Here is a 20754-nt window from a genome sequence, read left to right as displayed (position 1 = left end):
TAAGGCCCTCTAATACATGCAAGGGTTTTAATGCTTGACTTCTTTGTCCTTTTTTTTTATGATACTTTGCTCCTGAAAGTACATGAAACTTCATTTACCATATGTACTTATTCACCCCTCTTTTTTTTTAATCAGTATTGGAGTTGAAAATATAAAATGACTGGTTAAAACCTGAAACATTAAAAATTAGGAAATAATGCCCAGAAAATGAGGTGATGTTATATAACTTAGGGTATACACTTTATTATACACAAAACAGGCAATCCAGACTCCACCAAACTTTCTTCTAATGAATCATTTGGTTACATTTTTTAAATACATACTTGAAGAAATTAAATGATGGAAATCAGTATGCAAATGATCCTTATTTAGCCAGACTATGTCTGATCCCCAGCAAATCTTACAAAGTAGCACTATCAAGCTCTTTCAACTGATCCACACACCTGTGGCCTCTGTTTCCCCAATCTGATGCTATGTTCGGAGGGAAAAAAAAGTCTAAGTTGGACACTTCCTCTAGGTTAACGGATCAATAAATAATTTGTCTGTTATTGTTAATGCAAAAGGTCTCTTGCACCTTTGCTTTTGCTTAATGAACCCTTTCTCCAACAGAACAGAGGCAGCCAGTGAAAATCTGTTTAACCCTATGAAGTTTTCTTTGATAGTGAAGATGGAGACGAATTTATACAGCCTATGAATCCCACTGGACCATCAGAAATAATCCTTAATTTTAATTCTAAATCTTGTATTAGCTTACATAAAGTAATATTATAAGGCATTAAATGTCATTAAGGCATGTTACTGCATATAACACAGCAACAACTTATCACAGTATGTAAGGATTTATTTCCTAAATAATGCTAATTCATATAACACTTTTCATTAAAGAATTACAAAAGTGCTTTCAAATAACAGAGGCAATTATAATCACAGAAGCAGAGGCAGAGAGCTTTAAGAGACAAAGGTTACTTTTAGGTCTTGACCTAATCCAGTGTCCTAGTGACCAAATGGCAACTTCCTAACTGCAAAACATTATTCTGGGGGGCTTATGAATTTTATTTTGCTTAATATATTTAATATTAATAACTTTAAACCAAGAAATAATTTGAAAAATAAAATTTAAACATAACCAGGCTTGAATAAGAAATATGATGCATTTTCCGAGTTAAGAACTTCCTTGACCCACATTTAAATTCATTTTTGCTTTAAGCATTGATACAACAGATATAGATTTACAGCTTTCAATATCAACAACTACCAAGTGTAGGAATTTATACTCCATCTACTTGTAACTGGCTCCAAAAAAAGGGTGAAAAACAAAAGCATCTTCGATCTCCCTAACTTCTGCCTTTAAAGTGGTTATTGAATACAGCTGATTCACCATACGCCAGATATACATGATCATTAACACTGCAATTATGAGCCAACTGCTATGTTTTGTATTGAGCAGCAGGTGACTGAGAATCTTGACGATATAGTTTATGATCATGTTGGCCAAAGGGTATTCCTTTAGTTGGACCAATTCCATTTTCTACTTCTCTCTGTTGTGATGGGGGTGTCACTCCTGAATGCAAATGTGAAGAATCCACTGTTGAATGGTGACTAACATCCACTTTAGCTAAAATTTCATAATACAGCAAATAAAATACTGGCGTTATTATACCTACTATCAACATTATCACTACAGCTGTCCACCATCCTATTCCCCAGTCCGCTCCATAATAAGGATCCTTACGTTGAGTGTTTTTGTTATCAGGTTCAAAACGTATTTGTTGTGCTGTTAAAGCAGATACTACCTCATTAAGGTTCTCTCTTTTGGTGTCTGTACATTTTACTATTTGTTCTATGTCTCGATCTACTTCTTTTAAAAAGTTATCAGCTGACTCAGTGGAAGAAAGAGAATCATTAGCTGGCAAAATTTCCTGTTGTTCTGGAACATACTGAACAGACGAAGGACGTAAAGCCTGTCTTCCTTTTGGAGGATAAAGTGTTTCAGTCAATGAACTAAACTTTTTAACGGGAATTTTAATAGACCTAAGGGCAAAAAAGTCCTGGTCGCTGATGAGATTGTTAACCCTCTTGATATCCGCTACCTGTTAAGAAACAAAAAAAAAAGCAACATTCATCTGAATTCTCCATCAAAATAGAGGTAACAATAGTCATTCATCCCAGTTACTTTTGAAAGGGAAAAAAGAAAGTGGAGCTTAATTATTAGCAGTATTAAGTTATCACACCCAGATTTTATTTTGTGGTTAACAGTTCTACATCACTTTTGATCTACCAGTCTTGGGAAATCACTAATTACTTACTATCACCATTTAATTATTATCATTAATTATCACACCATTTTATATTAATTAATAAATTATAATATATATAAAATATATGTTATATATATAATAATAAATTAATAAATAATATTAATATCACACCATTATTAACACCAATCCTAGGTATTTAAGTAGATTCTGGGATCCTTTGATATTTCTCTTTGTACATCATGCACAAATACCACACTTTCTATTGTTTGCAAACAATTTGGGAAGGAACAATTACAAATATTTATGTTCTTTCTTCCAGTCTAGCAATTAAAGTGTAGGCAAATGTCAACTTACCCAACTAAAATTACCACATTTTATCAAAACTCAGATGCCATCCACTCTAACATGTATCCTTATTTTATATATTAGGGGGGGAAACCTAAAACACCAAATATTGAGGATACCACATTCCAATTTCAAAGATGTTAAAATGTGTAAAAAAACATGCATCTTAGAATTGATAACATAATTTATCTCCCTCATTTGTCTTCTGATGACATTTTCCCCAAACTTCTCAGTATTCATGCATTGTCAATTACCCCCAAGATCGGTCATTAATTATAAACTTTCTCTATATATTATATGGTTCTCACCTTATCTGTATATCCTATCCACCTGCCACTGTCAAGAGGGAGAGCATGGGAGTGTTCCTCAGATTACCAATTATGATAGGCTCTCCCACCACCTTTAAGTGATTAGTCCCATTCACGATTTCCATCAATGCTTTAACCTAAGCTCTGATCATTTATCACCTGATTGATGTCAGAGAGGCAAAGTGAGTCTAGGATAAAACTTTTCTGGCTTGGCCAACTCAATGGTTAATGATGCCATTTACTAAGATATGGAACACTCTGGAGGGAGAAAGAAAATAAACAGATTTTATACACGTTGACTTCGAGGTGACTGAAATATCTAAGTGGAAGGCATCCAACAGGCAGTTAATAGATATGTCTGAAATCTGGAAGGATGACCTCAAAACACAGATTCATGGATTACTAGCAAAAATGGTAATTGAAGTCACAAGAGTAGACAGATTCACTAAAAAAGACTAGAAGAAAAAGGTGACACATGAAAGATCTCTTGAGAAATGCCAATGTTTGAAGGGTATATTGAGTAAGAGAAATCTACAAAAGAGATTAAGAAAGAGTGGCTAAGGGGTGTCTGGCTGGTTTAATCAGGAAAGCGTGCGACTCTTCATCTTGGGGTTGAGTTCAAACCCCATGTTGGGTACAGAGATTACTTTTTTTAAAAAAGATTTTATTTATCTATTTATTTATTTGACAGAGAGAGAGACAACAAAGGGAGGGAACACAAGCAGGGGAGTAGGAGAGGGAAAAGTAGGCTCCCCACTGAGCAAGGAGCCCAATGTGGGGCTCAATCCCTGGGATCCTGGGATCATGACCTGAGCCAAAGGCAGAATCCCAACAACTGAGCCACCCAGGTGCCCCTGGAGATTACTTTAAAATAAAATTAAAAAAAAAAAAAAAAAAAAAGAGAGGGGCACCTGGGTGGCTCAGTGAGTTAAAGCCTCTGCCTTCAGCTCAGGTCATGATCCCAGGGTCCTGGGCTAGAGCTCTGTATTGGGTTCTCTGCTCAGCGGGGAGCCTGCTTCCCCCTCTCTCTCTGCCTGCCTCTCTGCCTGCTTGTGATCTCTGTCAAATAAATAAATAAAACCTTTAAAAAAATTTTTTTTAAATAAAAATAAAAAAAAGAAAAAGAAAAAAAGCGTGGCCAAGAAAGCAATATATGATGGTGATTAAAAGTATGGACTGTCTGGGTTTGAAGGACAGTTCTGACGACTCTCTAGCTTTTGGGACAAGTTGTTTAACCTCTCTGCAATTCAATTTCCACATATGTAAAATGACAGTAGTTAACACTACCTACCATATAGGATTTTGTAAAGATTAATTAAAACACATGAACATTCAGAATAGCGATACACAGCTATAACATTTGATAGTTATATTTAACATATTTAGTATAATTAAATATCACTAGCAGAAAAATCAAAAAGATGCAAAATCAAAGAAGTCAAACAAAGAGGGTATTTAGGAGGGAGTGTGAACTGATCAACTGCAGATTCCCGATCAAGTCCACTGAAGAATAAGAATTCCTGGAAAAATCAATTCCCTGGAAGCGTACGTGTGGGAGGAGAATAGAGAGAGGTCTAAGGAGTAACTAGATGAGACAGTAAAGAAAAAGGATGCTTTCAAATTTTACCTCAAGACTGTGTTTTTCTTAAAGCAAATGAAGATTCATTGACAAACCCAAGTCTGACCCTATTCTCTTTAAATGTTCATTTGTTCGGTACTGTCTATTCTGACTAATAACTGCTCCATACACTTTCTGAACCAGGCTTCCAAGGTTTAGTAGTCTACCTAGGTTCTCACTTTAAATATCCCTATATTTTCTTTTATACTAATTTCCTTGATAGCATTAGGATTCCAACCTTGGACTTTCTGTCCTCTTGTCACTGTTTTTTATGACTGGCATTTTTTTAGTAATTTTTAAAACTAAGTATTTATAAGAGGAATATAGCACTAAATACTCGATTTTTTAAGTGATAAATCCTTTCTAAGGTTCATCCTTTTTTTGCTGGTTGAACTCCTGGTAAATGGAGCACTGCTTAACTCCCTAACTCTATTATATTAGTCTTCCCTTCTGTGGATAATGCCTGCATTCCTCTAATGTTAAGCTAACCACCCTTTCATCATTCTTCATTTTATTTTTTTATTTTTTTTAAAGATTCTATTTGTTTATTTGACAGAGATCACAAGTAGACAGAGAGGCAGGCAGAGAGACAGAGGAGGAAGCAGGCTCCCCGCCGAGCAGAGAGCCCGACGTGGGGCTCGATCCCAGGACCCTGGGATCATGACCTGAGCCGAAGGCAGAGGCTTTAACCCACCGAGCCACCCAGGCGCCCCGAATTCCTCATTTAAAATGAAGAATGATGGGGGTACCTGGGTGGCTCGGTGGGTTAAAGCCTCTGCCTTTGGCTCGGGTCATGATCCCAGCGTCCTGGGATCGAGCCCCACATCGGGCTCTCTGCTCGGCGGGGAGCCTGCTTCCCTCCCTCTCTCTCTCTGCCCGCCTAAATGCCTACTTGTGATCTCTGTCTGTCAAATGAAAAAATAAAATCTTTTAAAAAAAAAATAATAATAATAAATAAATAAATAAATAAATAAATAAATGAAGAATCCACTGATACATCTTGTAGAATACCCAAATGATTTTCTGTAAACTTCTCCAGTGTTACTGCACATATTTTAGTCTAAGCCCTGATCATCCCCACTTGAATTATTCCACTAACTTCTTTATTGTTGGGTCCCCTCCAACTCACCAGTAGGTTTGCCTACCATTCTGCAGAACTCCTTAAAACTTTATAATGGTGTTCTTACTAAATAGATCAAACTCTTCCTCCATTAGCTCAATGTGCTTCTTCCCATCAGTCCCACTCATCTCTGGAACACCTATTAAAATTTCATCTGTTGTTCCCCTTATTTTCTCCTTCCACATCACTATCATATACCTTTCTCCTCATATACTCATATAGTCATATACTTTTTCCTTTTCACCTCATTGGAAATATGACCTATTTTTAATCATTCAGATGGCATTTCAAATTTCTCCTTTTCTAAGACAATTTATCAGGTTCATTAAAGGAAAACCCATGTCTTTCTCTAATGAAGCTACTGGACCACACTCATCTCTTGGCCCTCCACCTTAGCTTTGCCCCTAATTTTTAAATCTTGATTTCTTTCTATCAACTTTCTAAAGCACATTCTGCAACTTCTCTACAAACATGTATTCACATGGTTATATACACTAAAAAAATGAAGTTAGGTCTACTATGACCTAATAATAAGTGGTGTTGCCATACTTGAACAACTTGCAAAAAAAAAAAAAAAATCCAGCTCTTCTTCCCTCACCAAGAAATGCATTTTAATAAACTACATTATTAAATTTTAAAAATTGTCTTATCTGTTTTGATCAACTGAAGTTCTGTAATTACTGTATTCAGAGAAAAATAACAAAACTTCATGGTCACAGGAAATTTTTTAAAATTCAATTTAAATTTACATATATTTGTATAAATAAATTTATAAATATGTATGTTTCTGTTGCAGAGAATTATAATAGGTAACCAATAAAGGGCTTTCAAGTATAAAAATACAGATCATTATGAAAGATTGTGGGGGAAGGGTAAAAATATTAATCAAGGAGAAAAAGGGATGACAAAAATTTCATGCTATTAAAAAAGTGCATATAGGGTGCCTGGGTGGCTCAGTCAGCCGAACATCTGACTCTCGGTTTTGGCTCAGGTCATGATCTCACGGGTCATGAGACAGAGCCCCATGTCCAGCTTCAGGCTCCATCCGTTCTCAGCAGCAAGTGTGAAGGTTCTTCCTCTCCCTCAACCCCACCCCCCAGTCGCAAGCTCTAAAATAAATACATCTTTTTTTCTTTTAGTCCATATAAACAATATTATAGTCATATTTTTAAATATCAACACTGACAACATTCTGGAAATTATATCCTTTAAGTCATTAGGAAATATTTAAGCTCACTTTAAAATGTGCCAGAAGATAACATAATACATATATTACAAAATTCTACTGGAAGTATGAGAACAAAAAGTTTGAAAAATGTTCCAACAGTTTGCAGATCAGTGTGTTTACATGAAAAGATTACATGCTAAGGATGCAAGATGGACATAATGATGCAGATATAAAAATGGTTCAAACAGAGTTTAATATTATTAAAATTAAAAATAATACCTTTCCTTCTATTTATCAATCATACTTTTGGGAATCTATTCCACAGAAATAAAGGTACCACCATTTAATTTAAAGATATAGTTGTGATGATATTCACCACACAATTCAAAACATGGGAAAAAATCCTGACTGTGATAGGAGCACAGCTTAATAATTATGGCACTTCTACACTATGCAGTACTATATAGCTATATAAAATAATGAGTTAGGGACGCCTGGGTGGCTCAGTGGGTTAAAGCCTCTGCCTTCAGCTGGGGTCACAATCCCAGAGTCCTAGGATGGAGCCCCGCATCGGGCTCTCTGCTCAGCGGGGAACGTGCTTCCTCCTCTCTCTCTGCCTGCCTCTCTGCCTAGTTGTGATTTCTGTCAATTAAATAAAATATAAAATAAATAAATAAAATAAAACAATGAGTTAGATCTGTAAGACACTGAGGGATGTCCACAATATATAAGAAAATGAGAAAGGCAACTTGAATAATAGGCATAGTATAAACAAATTTATTTATTTATTTATTTTTAAGATTTTATCTATGCATTGAGAGAGAGACAGAGAGCACACAAACAGAGGGAGAGACAGAGGGAAAGGGAGAAGCAGACTCCTGATGAGGAAGAGCCCAAAGTGGGACTCAATCCCAGGACCTGTAGATTATGACCTGAGCTAAAGGGAGATGCTCAACCGTCTGAGCTACCCAGGAGCCCCAAAACCAGTTTTTAAAAGCCCAATAAACAAGGTCAATCACCCCAAACACCCTGTATGTATAGTGGTTTTATAAGCACAAAAAAGTTATGGGAAGAAACACACCGAACCGTGTTATTTCAGGAAGCTGAGGCAAAGAAAAACTTTTCCTTATCTATTTCTATATTCTCTTACAACTTGAGTAAGGAGAAAACATAACACATATGGGTGTTTTTCAATACTGAAAACAGAATCATTGGTTTAGAAATACACAGAAATTCACTTAAAAGTATAAAAAGTTAACAGCTACAAACATAATACAGATTTCTATGGAAAGAAAGGGAAAAAGAAGATAAAAGAGTACAGAACTTGTTTCAATTTGTGCTAATGAACAAATTATTCTGGATAGCATTATGCAAAATCAAATAAAAACTTACCGTACAACAGTACTGAAGGGCTATTGCATTTAAAGTATCACCTTCCTGTATATCTTTTGTTAAAACTATAATGTCATCAAGTCTATCTCTTGATGTACTTCTTCGGACTTTCTCTTTTCCTCTGGATCGAAGCTCATAAATTTCAGCATCCTCCTCCAACACGTCACTGTCTGTACAATTTCCAAATGCATGTACTTGACCACTTGAATGAACTCCTGGAAGAGGAAAACTACGATTCTGATGTCTCCCTGCCATGTCAAAATCTAAGGAGGAAAGAAGAAAACTTTGGAATGTCACTGTACAATTTCCAAATGCATGTACTTGACCACTTGAATGAACTCCTGGAAGAGGAAAACTACAATTCTGATGTCTCCCTGCCATGTCAAAATCTAAGGAGGAAAGAAGAAAACTTTGGAACTTTTGAATGTTCCATTCACCCAAGTTACATTAATCTTATATTCAGGACACTTTTAAAAAAATGATTTTAGGTATTTAAATATTTAGGTTGAAGTTTTACAGATGTTGAAATGCAATTAACATATCTGGAAGAGGTAATCCATTTTTATAAACCATGTATTACAAAACATGGGGGTGATAAACATTTTTGCAAAAGTAAACTGCTATCTTTTTAAAGTCAAAAAACGAAGCTCCGCTTATTCTGAGCATGTGAATAAAATCAGGAAATACTTTTGTATCATGTATTAAAAACATATACTTTGACTCTATCAGAACTATAATTGTACATATTTTATATGTACAAACACAACACTTTAGTGAACCCAAATATTTGGCTTGTTCTGAATTTTAAGTGCATGCGGGATTGGAGTATCTTTTGTACTACCTCCCTACTTCCCTCCCTCCCCACCTCCCTACCATAATTTCATGGCTCATGTGCGTAGGTAGAAACTGAAATTGTGTGGGTATAGATGAGATTACCTAAAGAAAGTATAGCGTAAGAAGGGGCTAAGACTGAGCCTTGAAGAACTACTATATTTGGTATTTTGAATGAAGGAAAATCAGCCTGCAAAGAAGCGAGAAAGGGATATTCACAAGAGGAAGAAACCATCAAAATACTGTGTCACAGAAAGCAAACTTAAATGGTGTCTTTTTTTTTTTCTTAAGATTTTATTTATCAGAAAGAGAAAGCGCATAAGGCCGGGGTGGGAGGGCAACAGGCAGAGGGAGAAGTGAACAAGGAGCCCGAATCAAGACTCGATCCCGGGACCCTGGGATCATGACCTGAGCAGAAGGCACTCTGCTTAACTGACTGAGCCACCTAGGCGTCCCTCAAAAGGTGCCTTAAAGAAGGACTTAGCTCAGTTGTAAATACTACAGACAAATACCAAGTGAAAAAGAGAAAACAAACATAAAATTCCCAAAAGTTTGAATTTGTAATATGGATGACAAGAGATTGCGTTCTGTGTGTAGGCACATACGTATATAATTTATGAACTATTTCATATCATTGAACACAACCCCTGAACAGTTTTTTTGGGGGGCGGGGGGGAGTGAAAACCAGTTTTTGACCCTGCTCTACAGCAACACTTGCAATGCTTTAGAAACTCAAGAGTTTTTCTAGTAGGATAACACAGCTAACTAGTAACTATATATTAAGCTGACTCTTTCACCTGTCCCCACCCCCTAGGGTGCTACTATTTAGTAACATGTATGTGATTCCTATATTCACAGCCACCAAACTAAAGAAAGCTATCCACAGTTTTCATCTCTAAATCAGTTTTGAAGTCCTGGTCACACCTATTCCTTCATGGAGTTCTAACCAAGTGACAACTCTAAGAAGTTCAAAGATTAATCTTGTTTTATTAGCATAATAAATTAAGAATGCTTTATTTTTAATTCTTGAAAAATTTAAAAAGTATCTCAGCTTCACCTAAAATAGATAATAGTTTTATTTCTACTTATTTAACCAAGTCTTTACTATCTTGTGTTTTTAGTTTAGGAAATGTCTGTGAATTCTGTGGAGTCGTAGGCAAAATTTTATACTTATGTACATTTTTCTGGGGGAAATGTTTGTTTTCCTGTTCTCAGAAAGGGTCCATGTTTGGGGCGCCTGGGTGGCTCAGTGGGTTAAAGCCTCTGCCTTCAGCTCAGGTCATGATCCCAGAGTTCTGGGATACGCCCCGCATCATGCTTACCACTCTCTCTGGCTGCCTCTCTGCCTATTTGTGATCTGTCTGTCAAATAAATAAATAAAATCTTAAAAAAAAAAAAACACTTAAAATTAAGAGCAATTTACATGTGGCTATACAGACCCATTTAGACTTTTCCCCACTAATAATCTGTTCTTAGAATCCCAATTGGGTTGGAACAGCTGCAATTCACTGAGCAATGCCCAAAGCCATTTCACATATTTCTATCAAATCTTCTCCATGGTACAATGCTAAATAATAGTTAAAGACTAGAACTTCATCTCACTATCTTTTCACTCTCTTGTGTAATGAAATGGAGGCAGCAGAAAACCACAAACTAGAATCTGTTTTTGAATAATCAAGAATTGGTTGTGCCTCCAGTCCAAGTGGAAAGCTAGACTCTGGCCCAAGCAGATAATTATCTAAGTCAACCATACAGAGTTTAGAAAGTACACTGTATTCAAGTCATCTGGCTCAATTTTCTTCAACCTGTCTTAATTATTAGAGTAGGAAAAAAGCAGGAATCCCCTCTTAAGAAAACTGAAAAAACTCTGCATGCTATCTAGATTACCAAAAGTTACGAATGGTCACGTTGCTAAGGCTCACTCAGTAACTGAAAATGGTTTCCCAAACACCTTAATTTGTAGTAATTATTGTTCGGTGTTTGGCTTTGGCTTTGCCTTTCCTTAAGCAGAGAGCAATAAAAGGGCCACAAGGCACAAGCTAGTTCAGCACTGCGATAGCATCACAGCGACTGTACCCGCCAGGGCCAATTCAGTTTTTAAAACTTAAGTTCCCTCCCTCTCCATTCCACACATCCAGGGTTTTGGGGTTTGTTTTTTTTTTTTCTTGTTCTTTTTATCTTTATTTCCCTGTTTATTCCCTGCAATGATCTCGGATTTTTATGTTACACCATCCTACTTGGACGGTGCGGACGAGAAGCTGTCAACATTTATTCAACAAAACAGTAAGTGGGGAAAATATAGTGCTTAGGTTGTAAATGTGTTGAGCTGGGCATCTGGCAGGTAGGAGTCCTTCCTCTGAGCCTCAGTTTCCCCGAGAGTGTAACAAGGGGCTTCAGTGGGGTTGGTCACGAAGGTCTCCCCTGCCTCGGGGTCTCGTCCACGCAGGCCGGGATCCGAACCCTGCCCCGCCGCCCCGGCTACACCTGCGGCCGAGGACTCCCCGCCATCTCCAGCGAGGGCGCAGCCGGGGCCCGATTCCACAGGTCAGGACCAGGACATCCCCCCAACTCTCGCCGCCATCTTTACCTGTTCTGTTAGCAGCGGGGACACAACAAGGAGCCGGCTGCCAGGTCCGCCGCCGCGGCTCCTGTCCCGGGCAAATTCATGACCAACCCTCCGTTTTGGGTTGCTCCTGTCTTCTGCCGCCACCGCCGCCAACGTCTCCGCCTTCCGGGCCGTGCGCCGCCGCCACGTCCGCAAACCTGCCGTGCGTCATCGCGTCAAGTGGGCGGAGGTGGGAAGGAGTGGGGGAGGAGGAGGAGAGCGGAGGTGGGAATGGGCGGGGAAGGAGGCAGAGGGCGGGACTCGAGGTGAAGAACTGACCCAGGAGCTTTCCAACCACTGGCCCACGCCCGGCGCGCAGGCGCAGGGATGCCGTCAGGGCCGGGTGGTGGGGATCCGCGTTCCAGCCCCGCCCCTATCTCGTCCCCCTCTGCCCCGCCCCTTTCACGAGGAGGAATAGCTCCCAAGGCGAAGGCTGGGGGCTGACCCCGCGCTACAGAGCGCTTTGCCGGCTTCTCCTTTGTCCTTCGTTCACACAGTGCTGGCAGACTGTGTAGAAAATACGCGGCGGTGGGGTTTCAGGACGAGGGAGGTTCTTAAGGATTTGACGGGGGCCGTTGTACATTTCTTCTTGGTCCGCATCTAGAGCTTTCTGTAGGGTGGAGAAGGACGCCCGGAAGCTCAGTGTTAACATCCACGTTTTAGCAAATTGTACTGTGCTTATTAGTCTTCCTGCTGAAGCTTCTAGACTTGCAGAAGAGGCAAAATACTGGAAAGAAGTCCTTGGCCGGCGGGGTATGGTTGCTTGTCTTTGTGTTTATAGGTGAGGAAAGTGGGCCACCTAGAGTCAGGCCCTGGGACACGTTTGCCCACGGGCTTTGGTTCTCAGGCTCCCTATTCTCAATGAGACAGGCTGTCTACAAATTAACTCACTTGGTTTTGAAAATTAACTGAAAGGTCCTGGCAGTCACTGTTAGTTAGGGTCTATGAGATAGCTATCTCAAATTTACTAAATGAGTATGATAATGCGTTTGAATTTACGTAAATGATGTAAATAAAGCCTTTCCATGATGTGCCTGATATTTCCCCATGTTGACCCCTCGCACTTGGATGACTGTGCTTGCTCTCGTTTGACCCAAAGAGCTGGGATGCAGAGTGCAGAGCACTTCTTTTCAGAATGTCTGAATATTTATGCATCATGAAGACCTTGAAGCTCTGTTTTGAATTACTTTCAAAGACTGGGTTTTTTTTGCCGGGAAGTGTCTTCAGTAAAGGTTAGGAATTCCGCACCGCAATTTTTTTCTTCTATTTAAGGAGATAGGCACGGCCGTCCACAATGCTACAAAAAGAACTGCAGGAGAAGACTTTTTGTTTGTTTGTTTGTTGTCGCTGTTCTGTGTGGTGTTGCCCTTGTGACACCCGTCTGTAACCATTTGTCACTAAGACATTTTCTCATCAGCAGACAAAAGATATATTCCCTACTTGATATGGTAGGGTTTCAGCTGCTCAGCCTTCATGAATGTTAATGTGAATACAACCTTCTTTCTGCATGTAGGTTACTTTTCTTATTTTAATGTCAATAGGCAGTGGAATCCATGTGAGAGCCAGAGTGGTAGAATTTCAAGTACTTATACAGACTGCTACCAGCGTCCGTTCTATAAATATTTCTTTCAATGATATCTGCACGTTGTTGAATTGTTATTTATGTTTAACAAAGATGCAGTTATTGAACTTTTTATAAAAAGACAGTAACAGAATTATATTTTATTATTAAAATATACAAAGGAATCAGTTAACCATGAATTTTGGCCAAGTTCCAAAAAGCAGGCCAATAGTAACAAGTACTTTTCTTTGAGAAAAAGGTTGTCCCCGGAGCTCAGCAAAGCCAAAAGGATTTTCAGTTTTGATATCGCATCTGACACAGTTTTTGTTAAAACGCCTAGATGAAAGAATACGTAGTTTCAAGGAATGTGCGTTTCTGTCACTGACTCAGATTTTGTGATTTGCTCCAGAACAAAAAACGGTATTGTAATGAGAGGATAAATTGATGCAGCTGGCTAGGAGTGTTACTTGGCAATATTTATCAAAGTTAAAAATGCAGTTGAACTATTATATGGTTAAGAAATTACCTTGGATTCACTTAGAGCTACATATGTATAAAATTTGTTATGTTCAGGAATGTAAGCATTCCTACAGTAATAGCGAAAAATCTGAAAATATTCTAAATGTAGCAAACTAGATACTTCTTGTACATTTAAATAATATAATGTTATGTTTTTATGTCTATCTTCAAAAGAATGAAGTTAGTCTGTATTTTTTGATTTATTTATTCATTTACCTAACACATTTTCGTTAGAGGAAAGATATATGCAATATCAAAACGTTGGGAATACAGTACTTAAAAAGAGTGCCCTTCCTCATAGAGTTTCTATGACTTAGGCACATGAAAAAAATCTCCAAAGTATATTTTCTTTCTTTCTTTCTTTCTTTTTTTTTAAGGATTTTATTTATTTATTTGACAGAGAGAGACACAGCAAGAGAGGGAACACAAGCAAGGGTGTGGGAGAGGGAGAAACAGGCTTCCTGTGGAGCAGGAAGCCCAATGCAGGGCTGGGGCTCTGTCCCAGGACGCTGGGATCATGACCTGAGCCAAAGCTGCTAACAACTAAGTCACCCAGGCGCCCCTCCAAAGTGTATTTTAAAGAAAAAACAGTAAATTACATATAAAAGTATGATATTATTCCTTTGGAATAAAATTTTAGGTGTATATCCCCCATCACCACCTCTACACACTCATGTATCTATGCAGGGAGATACATTTAATTTTTCTTACTGGAAAATTACTAAAGGAATTTTGAACAGTGGTTAAAAAGTATGAGATATATTCAGAATAAGCAGAAGACTCTGCCTTTTCTTCTCAGACCTCTCTAAGTAGGTTGGATTTTTATTACCACATGATTTTATTAAACAATATGAAGACTGAACGCATTGCATTATTAAATAACTAGACTTGTTTTATCTACATTTAACCAGTAGTCAACCATCCATCTCTTCTTAATCACTTTTGAGTCTGTACTTTTATATTCAAGTAGTGAGTACCTAGAGAAAAGAACCAGATTAAGTCCCTTGGAAATTAAAAAAAAGAAAGAAAGAAAGAAAGAAAAGGTAACAAAACTGAATGCCTTTTACCTTTTTTCTTGATTTCCCTCTGCCAGATTTCTTTCATCCCTGCTCCTTTACTCTCTGCTCCATCCTATACCCTTTTATTGACCTTGCTTTCTAATTCTACTTTCTAGAAACAAAACTGGAAAAGACTGTTGTGCACTAAGGAAGTACTTCAACTCAATAAAAAAAGCTCCCTCTTCTGTCATCTTCATGATTGAGCCTATATAGAGAGAATCTATACAGAAAGAAAATTATTGTGTCTTTTCCCTGAAAGTCTTGGAGGAAAAAAAAGAAAGACTGCATGATTTAGATATGTTCTGGAGATGAACCAGATAACCTCCCTAGTTGCCATTCACTCTGTGATTTTAAAACACAGTGATTATCGTAGTCACAACTCTGCCATAATGTGGATGAAAGAAGAACCAAGGGTACTTTAAGAGTCCAGAATTGCTTACAAATGCTAGTAAGTAATTCAGGAATATTAAACATGAGTTGAAAACAAGCATTCTGATGCCTCCGTCCATATAGATGTTACTAGATGAAAACTAGTCTCAAAAATACTATTCTTAAATTCATTAGCTAGGTAGTTGGTACATATAAAATGAATAATTATATGTTTAAGATTAAGTAGACTGTAACTTAAATGCTTTGTTTCCCATAATCTTTGCCATCATTGTGGTCACATAAGTAAATTGGTGCAGGTGAGTGCCTGAGAACCTAAAAACTGCTTGATATTATGCCTTCTCCTCCGAAGACCTGAATCCTCAGACAGAATTAAATTAAGTCCACTTCACCGAAAGAAAACATTAAAAGAATGGCCCAGGCTATAGCATTGGATGAGATCAGAAAGTGATTATCTGACAGTGGAGAGTAAGTTAAAATAGAGTCTAGAGAGTGGACATCCATTAGATTATTTTAGGTGTTCAATAGTGTGCTCATGGAGTCAGGAAGATTAGGGCATGGGGAAACATAAAGGAATGGAATGTCTTCATTCTAGCCTGTGTCTCAGGAATGGTTAGAAACAACTTCTGTGACAGTCCTCAGCTTGACAAACAGTATCTGAAATACCAAGATAGAAGATCAAAAGTGAAACTTCTATGCCCATATAAAGAATCACAGGGGGACGCCTGGGTGGCTTAGTGAGTTGAGTGTCTGACAGCTCAGGTCATGGTCCCAGGATCCTACATTGGACTCCTTCCTCTGGGGGAAGTCTGCTTCTCCCTCTGCCCCTCCTCCTGCTTGTGTACACACTCTTTCCCTCTCAAATAAGTAAAGTCTTTTAAGAAAAGGGGGGGGGGCACCTGGGTGGCTCAGTAGGTTAAGCCTCTGTCTACAGCTCAGGTCATGATCTCAGGATCCTGGGATGGAGCCCCGTATTGGGCTCTCTACTCGGCAGGGAGCCTGCTTCCCCCTCTACCTCTGCCTGCCTCTCTGCCTACTTGTGATCTCTCTCTCTGTGTCAAATAAATAAATAAATATGATTTAAAAAAAAAATCATAGAGCAGTGAGCTCTATGTGCCTAAACTGAAGTACTTATCTGACAAAGTATAGACAGAAATTACATCTATTCAATTGAAAAATTAGTTAAACACAACTGTGTTGAAGGCTCTGTTTTAAGCACTGGGCATATGTGCCCGAACAAACAGGCCCATGTCATTGCTCTCAAGGAGCTTGCATTCTTATGGTGGAAGAGAAAGATAACTAAAATGAATAAATGAAACATTAGTGTGTTAGATGGTGTTAAATGAATGGAGAAAAATTGAGTAGGGAAGGAAGTTGGAGTATTTGGGGGGAATTTGCATTTTTGATAGGGTGGGAAAGTAAAGGCCTGGTTGGGGGTACCAGGATAGCTCAGTTGGTTAAGGGTCTGCCTTCGGCTCAAGTCTTGATTCCAGGGTTCTGGGATTGAGCCCGGCATCAGGCTCTCTGCTCAGTGGGGAACCTGCTTCCCCCTCTCCCTCTGCCTGCCTCTCTGCCCACTTGTGATCTCTGTCTGTCAAATAAATAAATAAATAATCTTAAAAAAAAATTTTTTTTTCAAAGGATCTCAATTTACGAGGTGGCGCAATTTTGGCTTTAAAGTTATTTTTCTTCTTGTATACTTGATTAGTTAGTGAGTCTGTCCTTGGGTGTCTTTTCCCCCATTAATTCTCAATAAGCCAGATTTACCACCTCAGCAATTGCTGGATCTAAGTAAAATTTTCCTTCTCCTTCCTCACTATGTTTTCTTTTATTTACAGTTAAGGTTGTTTTCTCCCCCCGTTTTTTTTCCCCCAAGCTTTTAATCCTATCTGGCTTCTAAATCCCTTCTGAATTATTTGAAGCAAAAAATGCCTGCTGACTTCAAAGAGTATTTCACACTTGGATTTACTTGGTGGGGTATAGAGCAAGAGTAGTGAAACCTTTCTTCCTTTCTATGCAGAATAGAGTGTTTGGCAGTGATATATGCTGATCAGTGAGCAGTCTGTTAAGAAGAAACACATTGAAAGATTTTTATGTGTTGTTTTGAGAAGGACTTCTTTTCCTTCAGGGTACTTTTCAATTCTAAATCTAATCTTTTATTTTGTAGGAGTATCCATCTATATTAACAGAAACTCGATTAACTTCCCTTTCATTACCTTGTCCTTAAAGTTTTATTACAGATTTGGTTATCTATAGCATAACATAATATAAATGAATACTTGGCTTGTACAGATTTCTCAATCTTATTGTTTCACTCACTTCATTGAAAGATTGTAAAATAGACATGATAGCCCTCTACGTTATTTGGCCTTAACAACTGGATGGGATAGACTTTAGAGGTGAATGTGATGTGAATACACAATAAAGATTTTTCGTAAATTCTTTTTTCTTCCTGCCTCGTCCTACGTTCCATGAACTATATCCACCTTTCTGTAAGTATCTGCCCTTTAGCCATTAAAATTCTGGTTTCATAAGAACTGAATATAGGGACTGCTGTTCCTTGTTGGGTATATGTAATGAGAGCATCCAAATGCATTGCTAAGGGACTGGAAAATTTCATCAAGGAGATTATGATAAGAATAGCAACATCTACTTCTTTCAACATTTCTGAAGTTGAGGCAGTCTGTAAAACTGACATTTCAATAGCTTTCCCAGCTGTTGTCCAAGTGTGGCTGGCCACATTTGTTGTGCAAGTGTGGTCTTACCAATTCCTTAGAGTCCTTCATAAGGTCCTCAAGGTTAAAAGTATTTTTACACTAATTCTAAGAAGTTATTTGCTCACGGTGTTATCATTTGCATTTATACTGGATTTGTAGCATAAATCAAGGCAGAAGCACCAAACTGTATCAGTAGTCATTGTATTGCCCAGTGCTACATTCTCATTTAAAAAATAAAAAAATCTTGAGAATGGTTGTTGATTATTAAATCTCAACCCTTGACTACATTTCTTTTATTATTCTTTCTGATGAAATGGGAAACATGCATCAAGCTCTTTTACTGCACGTTAAAATACAGTGGTTGTCTGGAGGAAAAACTTTTGTGCCCTTACTTGATTTGGGAACTGAACAATCCATTTTTATCACAGGACACAACTTTAATAGAAAGAATGACTGGCAGAAAAACTATGATCAGTAAAACTTAGAAATATGGCAGCTATTTTCTTGAAAATGAACAGAATAAGTCAGTTACTTCAAGGAAAACAAGACAGAATTTGCTATTTCAAGCAAAAATTAGATTTAAGAATACTTTATTCCCTCTATAGGCTCCCTAAAACTGAAAGAATTGTGTGATAAAACTGATGGTGATAATAAAGTGGTTTTTCAAATACCATCAAATGAAAAGTGTCAACACTTGGAAAATCTGCATTACTCAGAGAACCAAATATTTTTCAAATGCACAGTGTTATAAAATCACACTCAGATAAGAGATCCATTTGAAGTGTAAGGCCAAAGGATTTTAATGTGACTAAAAAATCCTTGATATGATTCAGATGCCACATTGCAATGAACCTTAAAGAAATTATCACTTAATTGAGTCTTGATATTATATCAAGGATGAATATCCAAAATTATCTGAAAAAAAAAAAAAAAAAAAAAACACTGAAAATCCTTCTCCCTATCTTAACAAAATATTTATGAGGGTCTGGATTCTTTAAAATACTTCAGCCAAAATGATATACAGAGATACATTGAACACAAAGCAAGTATAATAATCCACCTGTCATTATGGTTAATAAATGCAGATACAAAGTTATAGGATGCAAGATCAACACATACAAATCTCTGGTATTTCTATACACTAACAATGAACACCTGAAAAGAAAATTTAGAAAATAATTCCATTTACAATAGGACCAAAAAAGAATAAGTTCTTAAGAATATAGTTAACCAAGGAGACTTGCTCACAGAAAACTACAAAACAACACTGAAAGAAATGAAAGAATATCAAAAAAATTGAAAGACATCCTGTGTTCATAGATTGGAAGATTTAATACTGTTGAGATGACAGTACTCCCCAAAGAGATTGATAGTTTCAATGCAATCCCTGTGAAAATCCTAAAAGACTTTTTTTTGTGGACCTGGAAAAGCTGATCCTAAAGTGCATAACAAAAGACAAAGGTTTCCAACTAGTCAAAACAATCTTGAGAAAGAGGCAAAGTTGGAGAGTTCACACTTCCCTATTTCAAAACTTACTCCAAAAACTACACTAATCAAAATATTGTGGTAACTGGGATACCTGGGTGGTGCAGTGGGTTAAGCCTCTGCATTTGGCTCAGGTTGTGATCTTAGGGTTCTGGGATGGAGCCCCACATCAGGCTTTCTGCTTGGCAGGGAGCCTGCTTCCCTCTCTCTCTGCCTGCTTCTCTGCCTACTTGTGATCTCCATCTGTCAAATAAATAAACAAAATCTTTAAAAAAAATATTCTGGTAACTGGCATGAGGAAAGACCTATGTCAATTGAATAGAAATGAGAGCTTAGAAATAAATCTATACATCTATTGATTTTTGACAAAATGCCAAGATCATTCTAGAGAGAAAGAATGTCTTCAACAAACAGTGATAGGACAACTGGCTATCCACACACAAAAGAATGAAGTTGGACCCCTACCTCACACCACATACCAAAAAACCCCACAAAATCTCAATATGGATCAAAGACTTAATATAAGAGCAAAACTGGGCTGCCTGGCTGGCTCAGTGGTTAAGCATCTGTCTTTGGCTCAGGTCATGATCCCAGGGTCCTGGGATGGAGTTCCACATCAGACCCCTGCTCCGGAGCTCTCCCTGTATGTGCTTTCTCTCTCTGTGTCAAATAAATAAATACATAGTTTAAAAAGAGCTAAAACTGGGGTGCCGTGATGGTTTAGTCATTAAGCATCTGCCTTCGGCTCAGATCATGATGCCAGGTCCTGGGATCGAGCTCCGTGATGGGTTCCCTGTTCAGAGAGAAGCTTGCTTCTCCCTCTCCCACTCCCCCTGCTTGTATTTTCTCTCTCACTGTCTGTCTCTGTCAAGTAAATAAATAAAATTGTAAAATAAATAAATAAATAGCTAAACTATTAAAACCTTAGGAAAATGCATAGGCATGATAAACCTTCATGATATGTGACTTGACAACGGTTTCTAAAGATACGACACAAAAGCACAATTTTTGTTTTTAGATACATTGGACTTTGCTAAAACTAAAAATTTGGGGGCATCAAGGACACTATCAAGAGAATGAAAAGATACCCCCACCAAGTAGGAGAAAATATTATAAATCACACACCTTGTCTAGTATACAGGATATATGAAGAACTCATAACTCAGTAACAAAAAGACAAACTCGATGAAAAATTGGCCAAGGACTTGAGTAGATATTCCTCCAAAGATGTACAAAGAAGATGTACAAATGGTCAACAAACATCAGAAAAGATCTTCAATGGGATTAATCATCAGGGAAATGCAAATCAAAACCATAATGAAATGCCACTTCACACCAAAAAAAAAAAAAAAATATGGTGTACACATACACTTCAAACAGGA

General features: G+C 37.8%; 1 protein-coding gene across 1 annotated transcript; it reads right to left on the bottom strand.

Annotated features, from left to right (window-relative positions):
• Nucleotides 1–213: 213 nt before the first annotated feature.
• LYSMD3 (LysM domain containing 3) lies at nt 214–11817 on the bottom strand. The gene is made up of 3 exons (XM_046000528.1): nt 11628–11817; nt 8210–8472; nt 214–2090 (listed from the first exon to the last, which is right to left on the bottom strand). Exons 2-3 carry the CDS (start codon nt 8462–8464, stop codon nt 1428–1430), a joined length of 918 nt encoding a protein of 305 aa, XP_045856484.1. The 5' UTR covers nt 8465–8472; nt 11628–11817; the 3' UTR covers nt 214–1427.
• Nucleotides 11818–20754: the final 8937 nt, after the last annotated feature.

Source organism: Meles meles, chromosome 3, assembly GCF_922984935.1.
Source record: "Meles meles chromosome 3, mMelMel3.1 paternal haplotype, whole genome shotgun sequence".
Classification (NCBI taxonomy): domain Eukaryota; kingdom Metazoa; phylum Chordata; class Mammalia; order Carnivora; family Mustelidae; genus Meles; species Meles meles.
This window is presented reverse-complemented; position numbering and strand designations above follow the sequence as displayed.

Excerpts from the sequence above, each read along its gene's own strand:
- LYSMD3 (XM_046000528.1), bottom strand. The coding sequence starts at position 8,464 with ATGGCAGGGAGACATCAGAATCGTAGTTTTCCTCTTCCAGGAGTTCAT. Across the intron at positions 2,091-8,209 it reads CCCTTCAGTACTGTTGTACG|GTAGCGGATATCAAGAGGGT; the intron begins GTAAGTTTTTAT and ends GTTTCTTAACAG.